Genomic DNA, 18,531 nt, shown 5'->3' with positions numbered 1-18,531 from the left:
GATAGATAGTGAAGCAGAGACAGAATGTCTATAGGGCAGTTCTGGCAAAGGCCAGATGGGCTGGTCCATTTTAGCCCAGTGGGCCAGTCTAAATTGGGGGTTTTGCACATAATTATCATTATTTGGCTAATAATTAGCCATTTCTGGTCCCAGTCAGCCCCTGTAGTGAAGTACTTTGGATGCCACTGTGATCTCCACTATGGGAGTCACCAGCAGCACCACTACTTACCCTTCCAATGCCCATTCAGCACCAACAGAGAAGGGGAATGACATACCCAAAAACAAGCAGATCAGGTACTGAAATGTTCAGTTCGTGACTCATAGATCAGGGTTGTTATTTCCCTAATTTCTAAATAAAGTAGATTGAATATTATCTTTACCATAATTGGGCATCTGAAAATGTAATCATCATCATCAATTTATGCATATGATTTTACAGTGCTTGGTGATGAAAATATCATCAAAATAAACAAATAAATATTTCTATTTGAATGCTTTATTTAACCAGGGAAGTCACATTGACATCTATTTTTAAAGTGAACCTGAACATGCATGTGTATATAGCGTGGTATTTGTCCCTTTCATAATGTTATAATATGCTGTGGAAATCTCTATTTTTGTGAGGGCTTCGTTTGAGATCTCTCCACTGCAGTCACTCCAACTCCAGTGCTCTTTGTTCACGGTGATGCTGCTGTAGTACTGTACCTTGCAAATGTGATGAGTGGCCAATCATATTTGTGCTTCTTGTCCCGTAGGAAATGTGTTGGTGTGAAACCGCTCGCACTGGCACCGGAAGGGCATGTGTGCGGTGTTCGCTCGCAACTGTGTAAAGAGGAGAGAGTGAGGGGGCATATGTACGGACCCTGCACGACCGCAGACATGTATCCTCCGTGAAGTGTAGTGCAAGGCAACTCTAAGATACCGGGTGTTCTGCGAGAAACAATGAAAATGTGCGGCTCTATTTTTGAATGAGCACAAGGACATGTGTGATATGCGTTGTAGCCTACCTATAGACCAACATTTCGCACTATTCCAATTTCATTCAGATTTGAGGGCACAGGTATATGACTTAAACTCATTTTAGGGAAGAAAGAAGACGTCGTGTTCTGCTGGTTTTTGTGGAATTTTCGCTCCAGCTGAGAGTCGTGATGTCTGGCTCATTTCACACATTGTTCCTGGGTAAGTTCAGTGCATGAGCCACGCGCCGTTATATTAATTAAATAAGAATGTGCAAAAGTGTAGCGCAATCCATGTTAACAAGGAACTAGCATAGTAGCCTATGCTTTATTCTGGGCTTTATAGCAATTTGGATGATAGGTATTGCAATCAAAATAATATTTTACAATGCCGTCGCAGTTTAAAGATGTGTTAAAGATCCCCCCATTGCAAGAACCTTTCCATACATCCCAAGCATATCTGAAAACTTAACTATTGTGTTTTTTGAAGCTCATCAAGCATCATCAAATTAATGATAAATAATGTGGCCTAGACAATCATTACATTTGCGTATTCATGAGTTCATGCATGTTCAAGTTGCCCTAAGGTTGATTGATTTGAGCGTCCAACAGGTATTGTGAACACACCTTAAAATGTATATAGCTAGGCCTATTGTGTTTTTAGGCTTTTTTAAAGCTTCTGTTGCCTATACAAGGTGATGAAGAAACAGCTTGGAAAGATATCACAACGTATTACCATTAGGTAGTCTATTGGGGATCTAATAGCCTAGCTTACAGGTAATTACATTGCTGGAATTAGGATCATAAACATATTAGGTCTTATACTTCCTCATTTGATAGACTATTGTTTATTATAGGAGTTATAACTTCTATATTCATTGTTTCAGTTGATGAGTGTGTTTCAGGAAGCCTGTGTGTCACATGGGGAAATAATAACTGTATCAGACATCATTGTAGATGTTGATCATTAAATTGTTGACAACATGACAATTTTGTGATTTTGAGTTTGTTCTTTGGTAAATTTATAGTCCTATCAAAGTATTGGCTTAGACTATTTTAATGACTTCCCATTAAGCACACCACATCATTTCAATGTAGAAATGTGTCTAATATTTGGTTGAGATGTTGATCAATGAGATTTCAACCTTTCAAAAAGACAGCAGTAAGTTTGTTGATTTCCCATTGTGTTATCATTATGCTTTCAACCATCTAAAGCACAACCAAATTCAAATGGAAAAACAATGTCAGATTTTTTGGTTTCATTGTCATCAAAATGTGTTATCACTTTCAGCCATTTAAAAGCGCACCAAAGTTCAAATTGGAATATGACAGATATGTTGCATTTATAAAACAACTTAATGTGTTATCACTATGCTACATCTAATAGCACAACCAAATGACCTGGATTGCAGTTGAGATTACATTAAAAGTGCATGCAAGTGACCAATGTTGTTCAAGATTCTGCGCAGATTATTACAGCAATTGTGAAGATCTCACAGACCTGCGACCTATGCATGCTATATTGAACATGCACACTTTCTATGATTACATAAGAAGACATGTACAGTGCCTTCAATAACTATTCATACCCCTTGACTTATTCCACATTTTGTTAATCCATTCAAAATGGATTAAATAAAAATAAAAACTTGTAAAAATGTAACCTTTATTTAACTAGGCAAGTCAGTTAAGAATAAATTTGTTTTTACAATGACGGCCTACCAAGGGAACTGCCTTGTTCAGGGACAGAACGACAGATTTTTACCTTGTCCGCTCGGGGATTCGATCCAGCGCTCTAACCACTAGCCTAACTGCCACCCCAAATGGATTTCATCTTTCACCCATCTACGCACAATCTTTTGCAAATGTATTGAAAATGAAATGGAGAAACATCTAATTTACAGAAGTATTCACACCCCTGAGTCAATACTTTGTAGAAGCACCTTTGGTGGCGATTACAGCTTTGAGTCGTCTTGGGTATGTATGTATCAATTTTGCACCTGGATTTGGGGATTTTCTCCCATTTTTCCTTGCAGATTTGATCAAGCTCTGTTAAGTTAGATGGGGAGTGGTGATAAACAGCAATCTGAAAGTCTTTCCACAGATTTTCATTAGGATTCAACGCTGGGCTTTGGCTTGGCCACTCAAGGACTTTGATATTCTTGTTCTGAAGCCATTCCAGCATTGTTTGGCTGTATGCTTGGGGTCATTGTCCCGGAACGTAAATCTTCACCCCAGCCTAAAGTAATTTGCACTCTGAAGCAGGTTCTCATTAAGGATTTGTCTGTATTCAGCTCCATTCATTGTTCCCTCTATCCTTACCAGTCTCCCAGTCCCTGCCGCTGAAAAGCATCCCCAAAGCATGATGCTGCCACCACAATGAATCACGGTAGGGATGGTGTTAGACGGGTGTTAAGCTGTCCTGGTTTTCGCCAGACATAGCGCTTTGCATTCAGGCTAAATAGTAACATTTTTGTCTCATCAGGCCACATGATCTTTTGCCTTATGGTCTCTGAGTCTTTCATGTGCATTTTTGCAAACTCCAGGCGTGCTTTTATGTGCCTTTTTCTCAGGAGTGGCTTCTGTCTGGCCACTCTCCCATAAAGCCCAGATTGGTGAAGTGATTTAAAAGACTGTTGTCCTTCTGGCAGGTCCTCCCATCTCAGCCAAGGAACTGTGTAGTTCTATCAGAGTGGTCATTGTGTTCTTGGTCACGTCCCTGAACAAGATCCTTTTTGCCCGGTTGCCAAGTTTGGTCGGACGGACAGTTCTTGGCAGAGTCTGGGGAGTTCCATATTTTTGCAATTTCCCAATGATGGAGACCACTGTGCTTTTGGAAACTTTCAACATACAGTGCATTCGGTAGGTATTCAGACCCCTTGACTTATTCCACAATTTGTTACGTTACAGCCTTATTCTAAAATGGATTACATAGTTTTTTCCCCTCAGGAATCTACTACACACAATACCCCATAATGTCAAAGCAAAAACAGGTATTTAGAAAAATTTGCAAATGTATATAAAAAAAGAGCAGAAACTATACCATGAAGTCCAAGGAACTGCCCGTATATCTCCGAGATAGAATTGTGATGAGGCATATATCTGGGGAAGGGTATAAAACAATTGTGTTGGCCCAGCAGGAGCCTGGACTTGAACCCGATCGAACATCTCTGGAGAGACCTGCAAATAGCTGTGCAGCTATGCTCCCCATCCAACCTGACAGCGCCTGAGAGCATCTGCAGAGAAGAATGGGAGAAACTCCCCAAATACAGATGTGCGAAGCTTGTAATGCCATACCCAAGAAGACTCGAAAGCTGTAATTGCTGCCAAAGGTGCTTAAACAACGTTTGAGTAAAGGGTCTGAATAATTATGTAAATGTGATATTTCATTTTTTTATATACATTTGCAAATTTTTCTAAATACCTGTTTTTGCTTTGATATTATGGGGTATTGTGCATAGATTCATGAGGGGAAAAAACTATGTAATCCATTTTAGAATAAGGCTGTAACGTTACAAATTGTGGAAAAAGTCAAAGGGTCTGAATACCTACCGAATACACTGTATGTGATGTATACAGTCAGTATTTGTCAACATGAGGTGAGAAAATAGGATGTCACATATCTCAGAATATTGAATGAGTCCATATCTGGCTATAGGAAATGTCTACAGTTGAAGTCGGAAGTTTACATACACCTTAGTCAAATACATTTAAACTTAGTTTTCACAATTCCTGACATTTAATCGTAGTAAAAATTCCCTGTCATAGGTCAGTTAGGATCACCACTTTATTTTAAGAACGTGAAATGCCAGGGTAATATTATAGAGAATGATTTATTTCAGCTTTTATTTCTTTCATCACATTCCCAGTGGGTCAGAAGTTTACATACACTCAATTAGTATTTGATAGCATTGCCTTTAAATTGTTTAACTTGGGTCAAACGTTTTGGGCAGCCTTCCTCAAGCTTCCCACAATAAGTTGGGTGAATTTTGGCCCATTCCTCCTGACAGAGCTGGTGTAACTGAGTCAAGTTTGTAGGCCTCCTTGCTCGCACACACTTTTTCAGTTCTGCCCACAAATGTTCTATAGGATTGAGGTCAGGGCTTTGTGATGGCCACTCCAATACCTTGACTTTGTTGTCCTTAAGCCCTTTTGCCACAACTTTGGAAGTATGCTTGGGGTCATTGTCTATTTGGAAGACCCATTTGTGACCAAGCTTAAACTTCCTGACTGATGTCTTGAGATGTTGCTTCAATATATCCACGTAATTTTCTCTCCTCATGATGCCATCTATTTTGTGAAGTGCACCAGTCCCTCCTGCAGCAAAGCACACCCACAACATGATGCTGCCACCCCCGTGCTTCACGGTTGGGATGGTGTTCTTCGGCTTGCAAGCTTCCCCCGTTTTTCCTCCAAACATAATGATGGTCATTATGGCCAAACAGTTCTATTTTTGTTTTATCAGACCAGAGGACATTTCTCCAAAAAGTATGATCTTTGTCCCCATGTGCAGATGCTAACCGTAGTCTGGCTTCTTTATGGCAGTTTTGGAGCAGTGGCTTCTTCCTTGCTGAGCGGCCTTTCAGGTTATGTCGATATAGGACTCGTTTTACTGTGGATATAGATACTTTGTACCTGTTTCCTCCAGCATCTTCACAAGGTACTTTGCTGTTGTTTTGGGATTTATTTGCACTTTTTGCACCAAAGTACGTTCATCTCTAGGAGACAGAACGCGTCTCCTTCCTGAGCGGTATGACGGCTGCGTGGTCCCATGGTGTTTATACTTGTGTGCTATTGCTTGTACAGATGAACGTGGTACCTTCAGGCATTTGGAAATTGCTCTCAAGGATGAACCAGACTTGTGGAGGTCTACAATTTTTTTTCTGAAGTCTTGGCTGATTTATTTTGATTTTCCCATGATGTCAAGCAAAGAGGCACTGAGTTTGAAGGTAGGCCTTGAAAAACATATACAGGTACACCTCCAATTGACTCAAACGATGTCAATTAGCCTATCAGAAGCTTCTAAAGCCATGACATCATTTTCTGGAATTTTCCAAGCTGTTTAAAGGCACAGTCAACTTACTGTATGTAAACTTCTGACCCACTGGAATTGTGATACAGTGAATTATAAGTGAAATAATCTGTCTGTAAACAATTGTTGAAAAAATTACTTGTTACGAGTTTTAATGACTCCAACCTAAGTGTATGTAAAATTCCAACTTCAACTGTATGTGTGATATTTGGAGTAATCCCAATGTCATATATGTCTAAAAGACCCATCTGGATTCAGAATTTTTCGAGATATGGTGCATATCCACAAAACTCAAAATATGCATTGAAAATGGTTCTCTAGAACAGTGGTTCCCAAACTTGTTATAGTCCCGTACCGCTTCAATCATTCAACCTCCAGCTGCATACCCCCTCTGGCACCAGGGTCAGTGAACTCTCATATTTAGTTTTTTGCAATCATTGTAAACCTGCCACACACACACACTATATGATACATTTATTAAACATAAGAATGAGTGTGTTTTTGTCACAACCCGGCTCTCGGGAAGTGACAAAGAGCTCTTATAGGACCAGGGCACAAATAATAATATAATAATAATCATTAATTTTGCTCTTTATTAAGCCATCTTACATATAAAACCTTATTTGTTCATCAAAAATGGTGAATAACTCACCACAGGTTAATGAGAAGGGTGTGCTTGAAAGGATGCACATAACTCTGCAATGTTGGGTTGTATTGGAGAGACTCTCAGTCTTAAATCATTTTCCACACACAGTCTGTGCCTGTATTTAGTTTTCATGCTAGTGAGGGCCGAGAATCCACTCTCACATAGGTACGTGGTTCCAAAGGGCATCAGTGTCTTAACAGTGCGATTTGCCAAGGCAAGAAACTCTGAGCATAGCCCTATCCAGAAATCTGGCAGTGGCTTCTGATTAAATTATATTTTCACAGAACCGCTTGTTGCAATTTCGATGAGGCTGTCTTGTTCAGATATCGGTAAGTGAGACTGGAGGCAGGGCATGAAAGGGATAACAAATCCAGTTGTTTGTGTTGTCCGTTTCGGGAAAGTACCTGCATAATTGTGCACCCATCTCACTCAGGTTGTCACGACACCGACGGATGGTGGCGCCCCTCCCCGACCGGGCGGCGCTCGGCGGTCGTCGTCGCCGGCCTACTAGCTGCCATCGATCCTTTTTGTTTCACTTTCTGTTGGTTAGGTCTAGGTAGGCACGCACCTGTTTTGGGTTAGTTATTAGTAGGGGAGGTTATTTAGTTTAGCGAGGTATGTCTGTGTTTGTGCGTGATTATGTTCCTTGTCAGGTTTTGTGGTTCTTGAGGAACGTGTGTTTTTTCCCTCTGCCTGTGGTTGGTTCTGTGTTTTATCACCGCAGAGGTATTTATGGGCTGCGTCCCATTTTATGACGTCTACAAGGGTTTTGGAGCGCGATACTGTTTGACGCCCTACCCTACCGTGTTTGGACTATCTTTATTTTTGTACATACGGATTAAAGTGTGTTCAAGAATTTACTGTCTCCTGCGCTTGACTCTACCTCTCCTGCTTCCTTGAGCCAGCCTTGACACAGGTGCTTCGCTATATCACATTTGACATTGTCCGTAAGCTTGAGTTCATTTGCACACAAAAACTCATATAATGATGGAAAGACCTGTGTGTAGTCCTTGTTAATGCAGACAGAAAAGAGTTCCAACTTCTTAATCATAGCCTCAATTTTGTCCCGCACATTGAATATAGTTGCGGAAATTCCCAGTAATCCTAGATTCAGATCATTCAGGTTAGAAAAAACATCACCCAGATTGGCTAGTCAAGTTTCATCACCCAGATAGGCTAGTCATGTGAGAAACTCGTCATCATGCAAGCGGTCAGACAAGTGAAAATTATGGTCAGTAAAGAAAACTTTAATCTTGTCTCTCAATTAAAACAAAAAGTGTCAATACTTTGCCCCTTGATAACCAGCGCACTGCTGTATATTGTAAAAGCGTTACATGATCGCTGCCCATATCATTGCATAATGCAGAAAATACAAGAGTTCAGGGGCCTTGCTTTAACAAAGTGAACCATTTTCACTGTAGTGTCCAAAATGTATTTTTGGACACTCCCTTGTCAGCAAGATCCTCTCGGTGGATGCTACAGTGTACCCAAGTGGTGTCGGGAGCAACTGCTTGCATTTGCGTTACCATTCCACTATGTTTCCCTGTCATGGCTTTTGCGCCATCAGTACAGATACCAACACATCTTGACCACCAAAGTCCATTTGATGTCACAAAGCTGTCCAGTACTTAAAAAATATCCTCTCATGTTGAACTGGTTTCCAGTGGTTTGCAGAAGATGGATGTCTTCCTTAATTGACCCACATTAACATAACGGACATATACCAGGAGCTGTGCCAGGTTCACCACGTCTGTTTACTCATCCAGCTGTAACGCATATAATTCACTGGCTTGTATGTGAAGCAGTAATTGTTTCAGTACATCTCCTGCCATGTCACTGATGCATTGTGAAACAGTGTTGTTTGATGAAGACATTGTCTGTATAGTTTTTTTGTCCTTTTCCCCCAGCATTGTTCCAGCCATATCCGCGGCAGCAGGAAGAATGAAGTCCTCCACAATAGTATGGGGCTTGCCTGTCCTAGCCACTCGGTAGCTCACCATATAAGACTCTTCTAGCCCCTTCTTATTAATGGTATCGGTTGCTTTTATGCATGTCTTACAACTTGAAAGTCGTCTTTATTCTCACTCAATTTTTCAAATTGTCATGTTTCGTTTCTAAATGTCTGCACAAGAGTGAAGGTTTCCTGCGAGAGAGTAACGGTTAATGTGATTGGATGTTAATTATTTGACTAGGCTACCTGTATTTGACATTGTGTTGTTATTTCGGTGAACACTAGATGGTTTAATTTTATTTTTGGAAGTGAAACGAGGCTACTCAGGCGAGGCTACGACGAGGCTACCCAAATGTATAGCCCCGTTGGAAAATAGAAATGCACTGTTTGAAAATGTGAAGAATATTTTTTTTAAATAATATATATATATATATATATTAATTTATTTTTTCTTATATTTTTACGTGAATCACATTTTTATTTGGCGTACCCCCGATGGCATTGCGACCCAAGTTTGGGAATACCTGCTGTAGAATATCAAAAACGTGTCATAAAAAGATATCCCCTGATATGGACCCTTTTCGCCCAGTGTGGATGCACCTGACCTCAATTTGGAGTGTCATAGCAAAGGGGTGTGAATACTTACGCAAATGAGATATTTATGCATTTAATTTTCAATACATTTGCAACAATGTCTAAAAACCTGTTTTCACTTTGTCATTACGGGGAATTGTCTGTAGATGGTTGAGAAAAAAATCTAGATGTATTTAGTACATTTTTAATTCAGGCTTTAACACAACAAGATGTGGAATAAGTCAAGTGACAAGAATGGCCCACCACCCAAAGGACATTCAGCCAACTTGAAATGACTGTGGCAATCATTGGAGTTAACATGGTCCAGCATCCATGTGGAATGATTTCAACATCATGTAGAGTCCATGCCCCGACGAACTGAGCCTGTCCTGAGGGCAAACGGGGGTGAAGCTCAGTATTAGGAAGGTTTTCCTGTTTAGTACACTCAGTATGTTGAGTTATTAAGAGGTCTCTCAATAATAATTCTCACAATAGTATATTGTTATGAAGAGGTCTCTCAATAAAAATTCTCACACTAGTACATTGATAGTAATCAGTGACAAACATCAAAGCTAAGTAGGGATGGGCTTAGTTAAAGCACTGGATGGGAGACCAAATTAATAGCTGTAGATCAACTCTTCAATAGAAGGTGCTGTGGTGAAGAGGTGACTCATGGTTGCTGGCCTTCTAGGCAGAGTTGCATAGAAAAAGCCATATCTCAGACTGGCCAATAAAATATTAAGATGGGCAAAGGAACACGGACACTGGACAGAGGAACTCTGCCTAGAAGGCCAGCATCCTGGAGTTGCCTCTTCATTGTTGACGTTGAGACTGGTGTTTTGTGGGTACTATTTAATGAAGCTGCCAGTTTATTTATTTTTAATTTTATTTAACCTTTATTTAACCCGGTAGGCAAGTTGAGAACAAGATCTCATTTACAATTGCGACCTGGCCAAGATAAAGCAAAGCAGTTTGACACATACAACAACACAGAGTTACACATGGAGTAAAGCAAACATACAGTCAATAATACAGTAGAAAAATAAGTCTATATACAATGTGAGCAAATGAGGTGAGATAAGGGAGGTAATGGCAAAAAAAGGCCATGGTGGCGAAGTACATACAATATAGTAAGTAAAACACTGGAATGATAGATTTGCAGTGGAAGTTGCAAAGTAGAAATAGAAATAATGGGGTGCAAAGGAGCAAAATAAATAAATACAGTAGAGGAAGAGGTAGTTGTTTGGGCTAAATTATAGATGGGCTATGTACAGGTGCAGTGATCTGTGAGCTGCTCTGACAGCTCGTGCTTAAAGCTAGTGAGGGAGATAAGTGTTTCCAGTTTCGGAGATTTTTGTAGTTCGTTCCAGTCATTGGCAGCAGAGAACTGGAAGGAGAGGTGGCCGAAGGAGGAATTGGCTTTGGGGGTGACTAGTGAGATATACCTGCTGGAGCGCGTGGTTCAGGTGGGTGCTGCTATGGTGACCAGCGAGCTGAGATAAGGGGGGACTTTATCTAGCAGGGTCTTGTAGATGACCTGGAGCCAGTGGGTTTGGTGACGAGTATGAAGCGAGGGCCAGCCAATGAGAGCGTACAGGTCGCAGTGGTGGGTAGTATATGGGGCTTTGGTGCTAAAACGGATGGCACTGTGATAGACTGCATCCAATTTATTGAGTGGGGTATTGGAGGCTATTTTGTAAATGACATCGCTGAAGTCGAGGATCGGTAGGATGGTCAATTTTACGAGGGCATGTTTGGCAGCATGAGTGAAGGATGCTTTGTTGCGAAATAGGAAGCCAATTCTAGATTTAACTTTGGATTGGAGATGTTTGATGTGAGTCTGGAAGGAGAGTTTACAGTCTAACCAGACACCTAGGTATTTGCAGTTGTCCACATATTCTAAGTAAGAACCGTCCAGAGTAGTGATGCTGGATTGGCGGGCAGGTGCAGGCAGCGATCGGTTGAAGAGCATGCATTTAGTTTTACTTATATTTAAGAGCAGTTGGAGGCAACGGAAGGAGAGTTGTATGGCATTGAAGCTCGTCTGGAGGGTTGTTAACACAGTGTCCAAAGAAGGGCCAGAAGTATACAGAATGGTGTCGTCTGCATAGAGGTGGATCAGAGAATCACCAGCAGCAAGAGCGACATCATTGATGTATACAGAGAAGAGAGTCGGCCCAAGAATTGAACCCTGTGGCACCCCCATAGAGACTGCCAGAGGTCCGGACAACAGGCCCTCCGATTTGACACACTGAACTCTATCAGAGAAGTAGTTGGTGAACCAGGCGAGGCAATCATTTGAGAAACCAAGACTATTGAGTCTGCAGATGAGGATGTGGTGATTGACAGAGTTCGAAAGCCTTGGCCAGGTCAATGAATACGGCTGCACAGTATTGTTTCTTATCGATGGCGGTTAAGATATCGTTTAGGACCTTGAGCATGGCTGAGGTGCACCCATGACCAGCTCTGAAACCAGATTACATAGCGGAGAAGGTGCGGTGGGATTCGAAATGGTCGGTAATCTGTTTGTTGACTTGGCTTTCGAAGACCTTTGAAAGGCAGGGTAGGATAGATATAGGTCTGTAGTAGTTTAGGTCAAGAGTGTCCCCCCCTTTGAAGAGGGGGATGACCGCAGCTGCTTTCCAATCTTTGGGAATCTCAGACGACACGAAAGAGAGGTTGAACAGGCTAGTAATAGGGGTTGCAACAATTTCTGCAGATAATTTTAGAAAGAAAGGATCCAGATTGTCTAGCCCGGCTCATTTGTAGGGGTCCAGAGTTTGCAGCTCTTTCAGAACATCAGCTGAATGGATTTGGGACTTGTGGGGCGTCTGTTTCTCAAACTAGACACTAATGTACTTGTCCTCTTGCTCAGTTGTGCACCGGGGCCTCCCACTCCTCTTTCTATTCTGATTAGAGCCAGTTTGCGTTGTTCTGTGAAGGGAGTAGTACACAGCGTTGTAAGAGATCTTCAGTTTCTTCGCAATTTCTCGCATGGAATAGCCTTAATTTCACAGAACAAGAATAGACTGATGAGTTTCAGAAGAGTTTCAGAAGTCCCGTTTGGACTGCAGCCCATATCTGTGGCTTTTTATTTCTCTAGCCCTGGTCAATCAACGTTAAGTGCGGGGGGGTGTTTCTATAGCGATTTAAAGGGAAAGATTCAGAAAAACACCATGAAAACTGCAACGGATTGTCTTTGGGAGGTAAGATATTGAAATTCAGTCTTTTAGCTTTGTAAATTAATAAATATATAGATCCTATTTCATGTTGTATTCTAAGGATTTCATTGAGAAAAACCACATGTTATCACACAGGACCCTGCAGCCACTAGCTAGCTTGTCAGTTGACATTCAAAGTTAGCTGGAGCAGTGACAAAGTTCTATTGAGCAGCCACCACTTTTTGACCATGGCCATAATGACATTATATTCACTCTAATCATGCTAAATTCTCTGAGTAAATAGTCCGTAACTTCAAAATCAAATCAAATGTTATTAGTCACATGCACCGAATACAACACCTTACAGTGAAATGCTTACTTACGAGCCTGTAACCAACAGTGTAGTTTCAAACAAATTGGGATAAGAATAAGAGATAAAAGTAACAAGTAATTAAAGAGCAGCAGTAAAAAATAACAAAATATACAGGGGGGTGCCGGTAGAGAGTCAATGTACATGTACATGTAGGTAGAGTTAATTAAAGTGACTATGCATAGATGACAACAGAGAGTTGCAGTGGTGTGAAGAGGAGAGGGGGGGTAATGCAAATAGTCTGGGTAGCCATTTGACTAGATGTTCAGGAGTCTTATGACTTGGGGGTAGAAGCTCTTGGACCTAGACTTGGCACTCCGGTAACGCTTGCCATGTGGTAGCAGAGTGAACATTCTACGACTAGGGTGGCTGGAGTCTTTGACAATTTTTAGGGCCTTCCTCTGACACCGCCTGGTATAGAGGTCCTGGATGGCAGGAAGCTTGGCCCCAGTGATGTACTGGGCCGTTCACACTACCCTCTGTAGTGCCTTGTGGTCGGAGGCCGAGCAGTTGCCATACCAGGCAGGGATGCAACCAGTCAGGATGCTCTCGATGAGGCAGCTGTAAAACCTTTTGAGGATCTCAGGACCCATGCCAAATCTTTTCAGTCTCCTGAGGGGGAATAGGTTTTGTCGTGCCTGCTTCACAACTGTCATGGTGTGCTTGGACCATGTTAGTTTGTTGGTGATGTGGACACCAAGGAGCTTGAAGCTCTCAACCTGCTCCACTGCAGCCCCGTCGATGAGAATGGGGGCGTGCTCGGTCCTCTTTTTCTTGTAGTCCACAATCATCTCCTTTGTCTTGATCACGTTGAGGGAGAGGTTGTTGTCCTGGCATCACACGGCCAGGTGTCTGACCTCCTCCCTATAGGCTGTCTCGTTGTTGTCAGTGATCAGGCCTACCACTGTTGTGTCATCGGCAAATTTAATAATGGTGTTGGAGTCGTGCCTGGCCGTGCAGTCATGAGTGAACAAGGAGTACAGGAGGTGGCTGAGCACACACCCCTGAGGGGCCCCTGTGTTGAGGATCAGCGTGGTGGATGTGTTGTTACCTACCTTTACCACCTGGGGGCAGCCCGTCAGGAAGTCCAGGATCCAGTTGCAGAGGGAGGTGTTTAGTCCCAGGGTCCTTAGGTTATTGATGAGCTTTGAGGGCACTATGGTGTTGAACGCTGAGCAGTAGTCAATGAATAGCATTCTCACATAGGTGTTCCTTTTGTCCAGGTGGGAAAGGGCAGGGTGGAGTGCAATAGAGAGTGCTTCATCTGTGGATCTGTTGGGGCGGTATGCAAATTGGAGTGGGTCTAGGGTTCCTGGGATGATGGTGTTGCCTTTCAAAGCACTTCATGGCTACAGACGTGAGTGCTACGGATCAGTAATCATTTAGGCATGTTACCTTAGTGTTCTTGGGGACAGGCACTATGGTGGACTGCTTAACCTCTCTAGGGCAGGTGGCACCAAATCGTCCCACCTACGTAACAGCCAGTTGAATCCTGTGGCGCGATATTCAAATACCTTAGAAATGCTATTAATTCAATTTCTCAAACATATGACTATTTTACAGCATTTTAAAGACAAGACTCTCGTTAATCTAACCACACTGTCCGATTTCAAAAAGGCTTTACAATGAAAGCAAAACATTAGATTATGTCAGCAGAGTACCCAGCCAGAAATAATCAGACACCCATTTTTCAAGCTAGCATATAATGTCACAAAAACCCAGAAGACAGCTAAATGCAGCACTAACCTTTGATGATCTTCATCAGATGACACACCTAGGACATTATGTTATACAATACATGCATGTTTTGTTCAATCAAGTTCATATTTATATCAAAAAACAGCTTTTTACATTAGCATGTGACGTTCAGAACTAGCATACCCCCCGCAAACTTCCGGCGAATTTACCAACAATTTACTAAATTACTCACGATAAACGTTCACAAAAAGCATAACAATTATTTTAAGAATTATAGATACAGAACTCCTCTATGCACTCGATATGTCCGATTTTAAAATAGCTTTTCGGTGAAAGCACATTTTGCAATATTCTAAGTAGATAGCCCGGCATCACAGGGCTAGCTATTTAGACACCCAGCAAGTTTAGCCTTCACCAAACTCCGATTTACTATTAGAAAAGTTTGATTACCTTTGGAGTTCTTCGTCAGAATGCACTCCCAGGACTTCTACTTCAATAACAAATGTTGGTTTGGTCCAAAATAATCCATAGTTATGTTCCAACAGCGGCGTTTTGTTCGTGCGTTCAAGACACTATCCGAATGGTAAATAAGGGTCATGCGCACGGCGCATTTCGTGACAAAAGATTTCTAAATATTTCATTACCGTACTTCGAAGCATGTCAACCGCTGTTTAAAATCAATTTTTATGCCATTTTTCTCGTAAAAAAGCGATGATATTCTGACCGGGAATCTGCAATTAGGTAAACAGACGAAAGAAAATAAATCACTGGGTCGACTCGGACACGCGCCTAAGCCCTTTGTCCTCTGATCGGCCACTTGGCAAAGGCGATAATGTGTTTCAGCCAGAGGCTACCTCGACATCGTTCAGCTTTTTCCCAGGCTCTGAGAGCCTATGGGAGCCGTAGGAAGTGTCACGTTACAGCTAAGATCCTCAGTCTTCAATAAACAGAGACAAGAAGAACGACACCTTGTCAGACAGGCCACTTCCTGCATGAAATCTTCTCAGGTTTTTGCCTGCCATATGAGTTCTGTTATACTCAGACACCATTCAAACAGTTTTAGAAACTTTAGGGTGTTTTCTATCCAAAGCCAATAATTATATGCATATTCTAGTTACTGGGCAGGAGTAGTAACCAGATTAAATCGGGTACGTTTTTTATCCGGCCGTGTAAATACTGCCCCCTAGCCCTAACAGGTTAAAACATATTGGTATTACAGACTCGGACAGGGAGATGTTGAAAATGTCAGTGAAGACACTTGCTAGTTGGTCAGCGCATGCGCACAGTACACGTCCTGGTAATCCATCTGGCCCTGCGGTCTTGTGAATGTTGACCTGTCTAAAGGTCTTATCTCATCGGCTGCGGAGAACGTGATCACACAGTCTTCTGGTACAGCTGGTGCTCTCATGCATGTTTCAGTGTTATTTGCCTCGAAGCAAGCATAGAAGTAGTTTAGCTTGTCCGGTAGGCTCGTGTCACTGGGCAGCTGTGCTTCCCTTTGTAGTCTGTAATGCTTTGCAGGCCCTGCCACGTTCGACGAGCGTCAGAGCCAGTGTAGTACGATTCAATCTTAGTCCTATATTGATGCTTTGCCTGTTTGATGGTTCGTCGGAGGGCATAGCAGGATTTCTTATAAGCTTCCGGGTTAGAGTCCTGCTCTTTGAAAGCGGCAACTCTAGCCTTTAGCTCAGTGCGGATGCTGCCTGTAATCCATGGCTTCTGGTTGGGGTATGTACGTACGGTCACTGTGGGGACGATGTCATCGATGCACTTATTGATGAATCCAATGACATATGTGGTGTTCTCCTCATTGCCATTGGAGGAATTCCCGGAACATATTCCAGTCTGTGCTAGCAAAACAGTCCTGTAGTTTAGCATCTGCTTAATCTGACCACTTTTTTATTGATCTAGTCACTGGTGCCCCCTGCTTTAATTTTTGCTTGTAAGCAGGAATCAGGAGGATGGAATTATGGTCAGATTTGCCAAGTGGAGGGCGAGGGAGAGCTTTCTATGTATCTCTGTGTGTGGAGTATAGGTAGTCCAGAGTTATTTTCCCTCTGGTTGCACATTTAACATGCTGATAGAAATTTGGTAAAACTGATTTAAGTTTCCCTGCATTAAAGTCCCCGGATACTAGGAGCGCTGCCTCTGGGTGAGCGTTTTCTTGTTTGCTTTTGGCGGAATACAGCTCATTCAATGCTATCTTAGTGCCAGCCTCTGACTGTGGTGGTATGTAAACAGCTACAAAGAATACAGATGAAAACTCTCTCGGTAGATAGTGTGGTCTGAAGCTTATCATGAGAAACTCTACCTCAGGCGAGCAATAGCTCGAGACTTCCTTAGATATTGTGCACCCGCTGTTGTTTACAAAAATACATAGACCGACACCCCTTGTCTTACCAGACGCCGCTGTTCTCTCGTATAACCAGCCAGCTGTATGTTGATATTGTCATCGTTCAGCCACGACAATGCGAAGCATAAGATGTTGCAGTTTTTAATGTCCCGTTGGTAGTTTAATCTTACCAATAACTCGTCCATTTTATTGTCCAAAGATTGCATGTTTTCTAGCAGAATTGAGGGAAGTGGGAGTTTATACGATCGCCTCCGACTTCTCAGAAGGCAGCCCGCTCTCCGGTCTCTCTTTCTCAGCCTCCTCTTCACGCAGATCACTGGGGTCGGGGCCTGTTCCCGAGGGAGCCGTGTATCCTCCGCCTCGGGCTCGTCAAAGTTGTGAAAGAAGAAAAAAGATTCTGCTAGTCCGTGGTGAGTAATCGCAGTCCTGATGTCCAGAAGTTATTTTCGGTCATAAGAGACGTTAGCGGCAACAATATGTACAAAAAGAGTAAAGAAATTATAATAAGTTACAAACAACGCAGAAAAACGAACAAAAAACACAATCGGTTGGGGGCATGTGAAATGGCTCCGGCGTCATCTTACACAAGTGTGATTCATAACTTGTGAACAATACATGGTAGAGACAAAGGGTTTGGACTATTATTTTTTTAATGCAATTCTCCATTGAATTAATATTTATTTTGGAAACATTGAATTAAATAATTTAATGGGTGAACACCCTATAGACTACAGTTTTAGGTATTTGCTGCAACTTGCAAGAAACACTGTAATCTCATCCAAGAAGGCTACAGTTAGGCCTAGGCTATAGCCTACTTATTGATTTAGAAAACTACTTTTTTTCATTATCATGTGAAATGTTTTACGTTCATACGGGATTCAGCAATACGAAAGAAAGTAATGTTAGTCATCCTGAAAGTCCTCCTGAACTATGTTGTTTGTGTGTTTGTCATCAGGTCATGTCACGACTTCCGCCGAAGTCGGTCCCTCTCCTTGTTCGGGCGGCGTTCGGTAGTCGACGTCGCTGGCCTTCTAGCCACCGCCGATCCACTTTTCATTTTCCATTTGTTTTGTCTTAGTCTTACACACCTGGTTTCATTCACCCAATTACCTGTTTATTATTTAACCCTCTGTTCCCCATGTTTGTTGTATTGTGGTCCGTATTTGTGGGCTTGGTAATTCTCTTGTATTTTGATGACTTTGAGTAAAGTTACTTTTATTTACTCATCTCTGCTGTCCTGCGCCTGACTCCTCTGCACCAGCTACACATAGATCCTTACAGGTCATGCCTTCAGACACGTGTGTGGTAATGTCCCAGTCTCGCTGAACCGTCGGGAGAGACCAAGAGCGGGGCACGCCACCACAATTAGCCTGCTTGTCCATGGGGTGATGAGACTGAATGTTCATTATTTGCATTATGGCAGTGAGTTAGACAGGCCATGCAGCCCGGCCCAAGTGCCAGAAACAACACGGTTTGCCTCATGATATAGTCAGTTTTGTTTTTATTTCACCTTTATTTAACCAGGTAGGCTAGTTGAGAACAAGTTCTCATTTGCAACTGCGACCTGGCCAAGATAAAGCATAGCAATTCGACACATAAAACAACACAGAGTTACACATGGAATAAACAAAACATACAGTTAATAATACAGTAGAACAAAAGAAAATAAAAAGTCTATATACAGTGAGTACAAATGAGGTAAGTTAAGGCAATAAATAGGCCATGGTGGCAAAGTAATTACAATATAGCAATTAAACACTGGAATGGTAGATGTGCAGAAGATGAATGTGC

At 42.1% G+C, this 18,531-nt stretch overlaps 1 protein-coding gene across 1 annotated transcript in view; it reads left to right on the top strand.

Annotated features, from left to right (window-relative positions):
- The first annotated feature begins 678 nt into the window (after positions 1–678).
- The window catches only part of clmpa (CXADR like membrane protein a), a 121,770-nt gene continuing 103,917 nt past the window's right edge, over positions 679–18,531 (top strand). The window contains exon 1 of the mRNA XM_029699877.1: positions 679–1,179. Coding sequence (XP_029555737.1) covers positions 1,149–1,179 — 31 coding nt within the window. The 5' untranslated portion in view covers positions 679–1,148. The remainder of the gene's footprint in view (positions 1,180–18,531) is intronic.

Source organism: Salmo trutta, chromosome 19 (assembly GCF_901001165.1).
Source record: "Salmo trutta chromosome 19, fSalTru1.1, whole genome shotgun sequence".
NCBI lineage: Eukaryota > Metazoa > Chordata > Actinopteri > Salmoniformes > Salmonidae > Salmo > Salmo trutta.
This window is presented reverse-complemented; position numbering and strand designations above follow the sequence as displayed.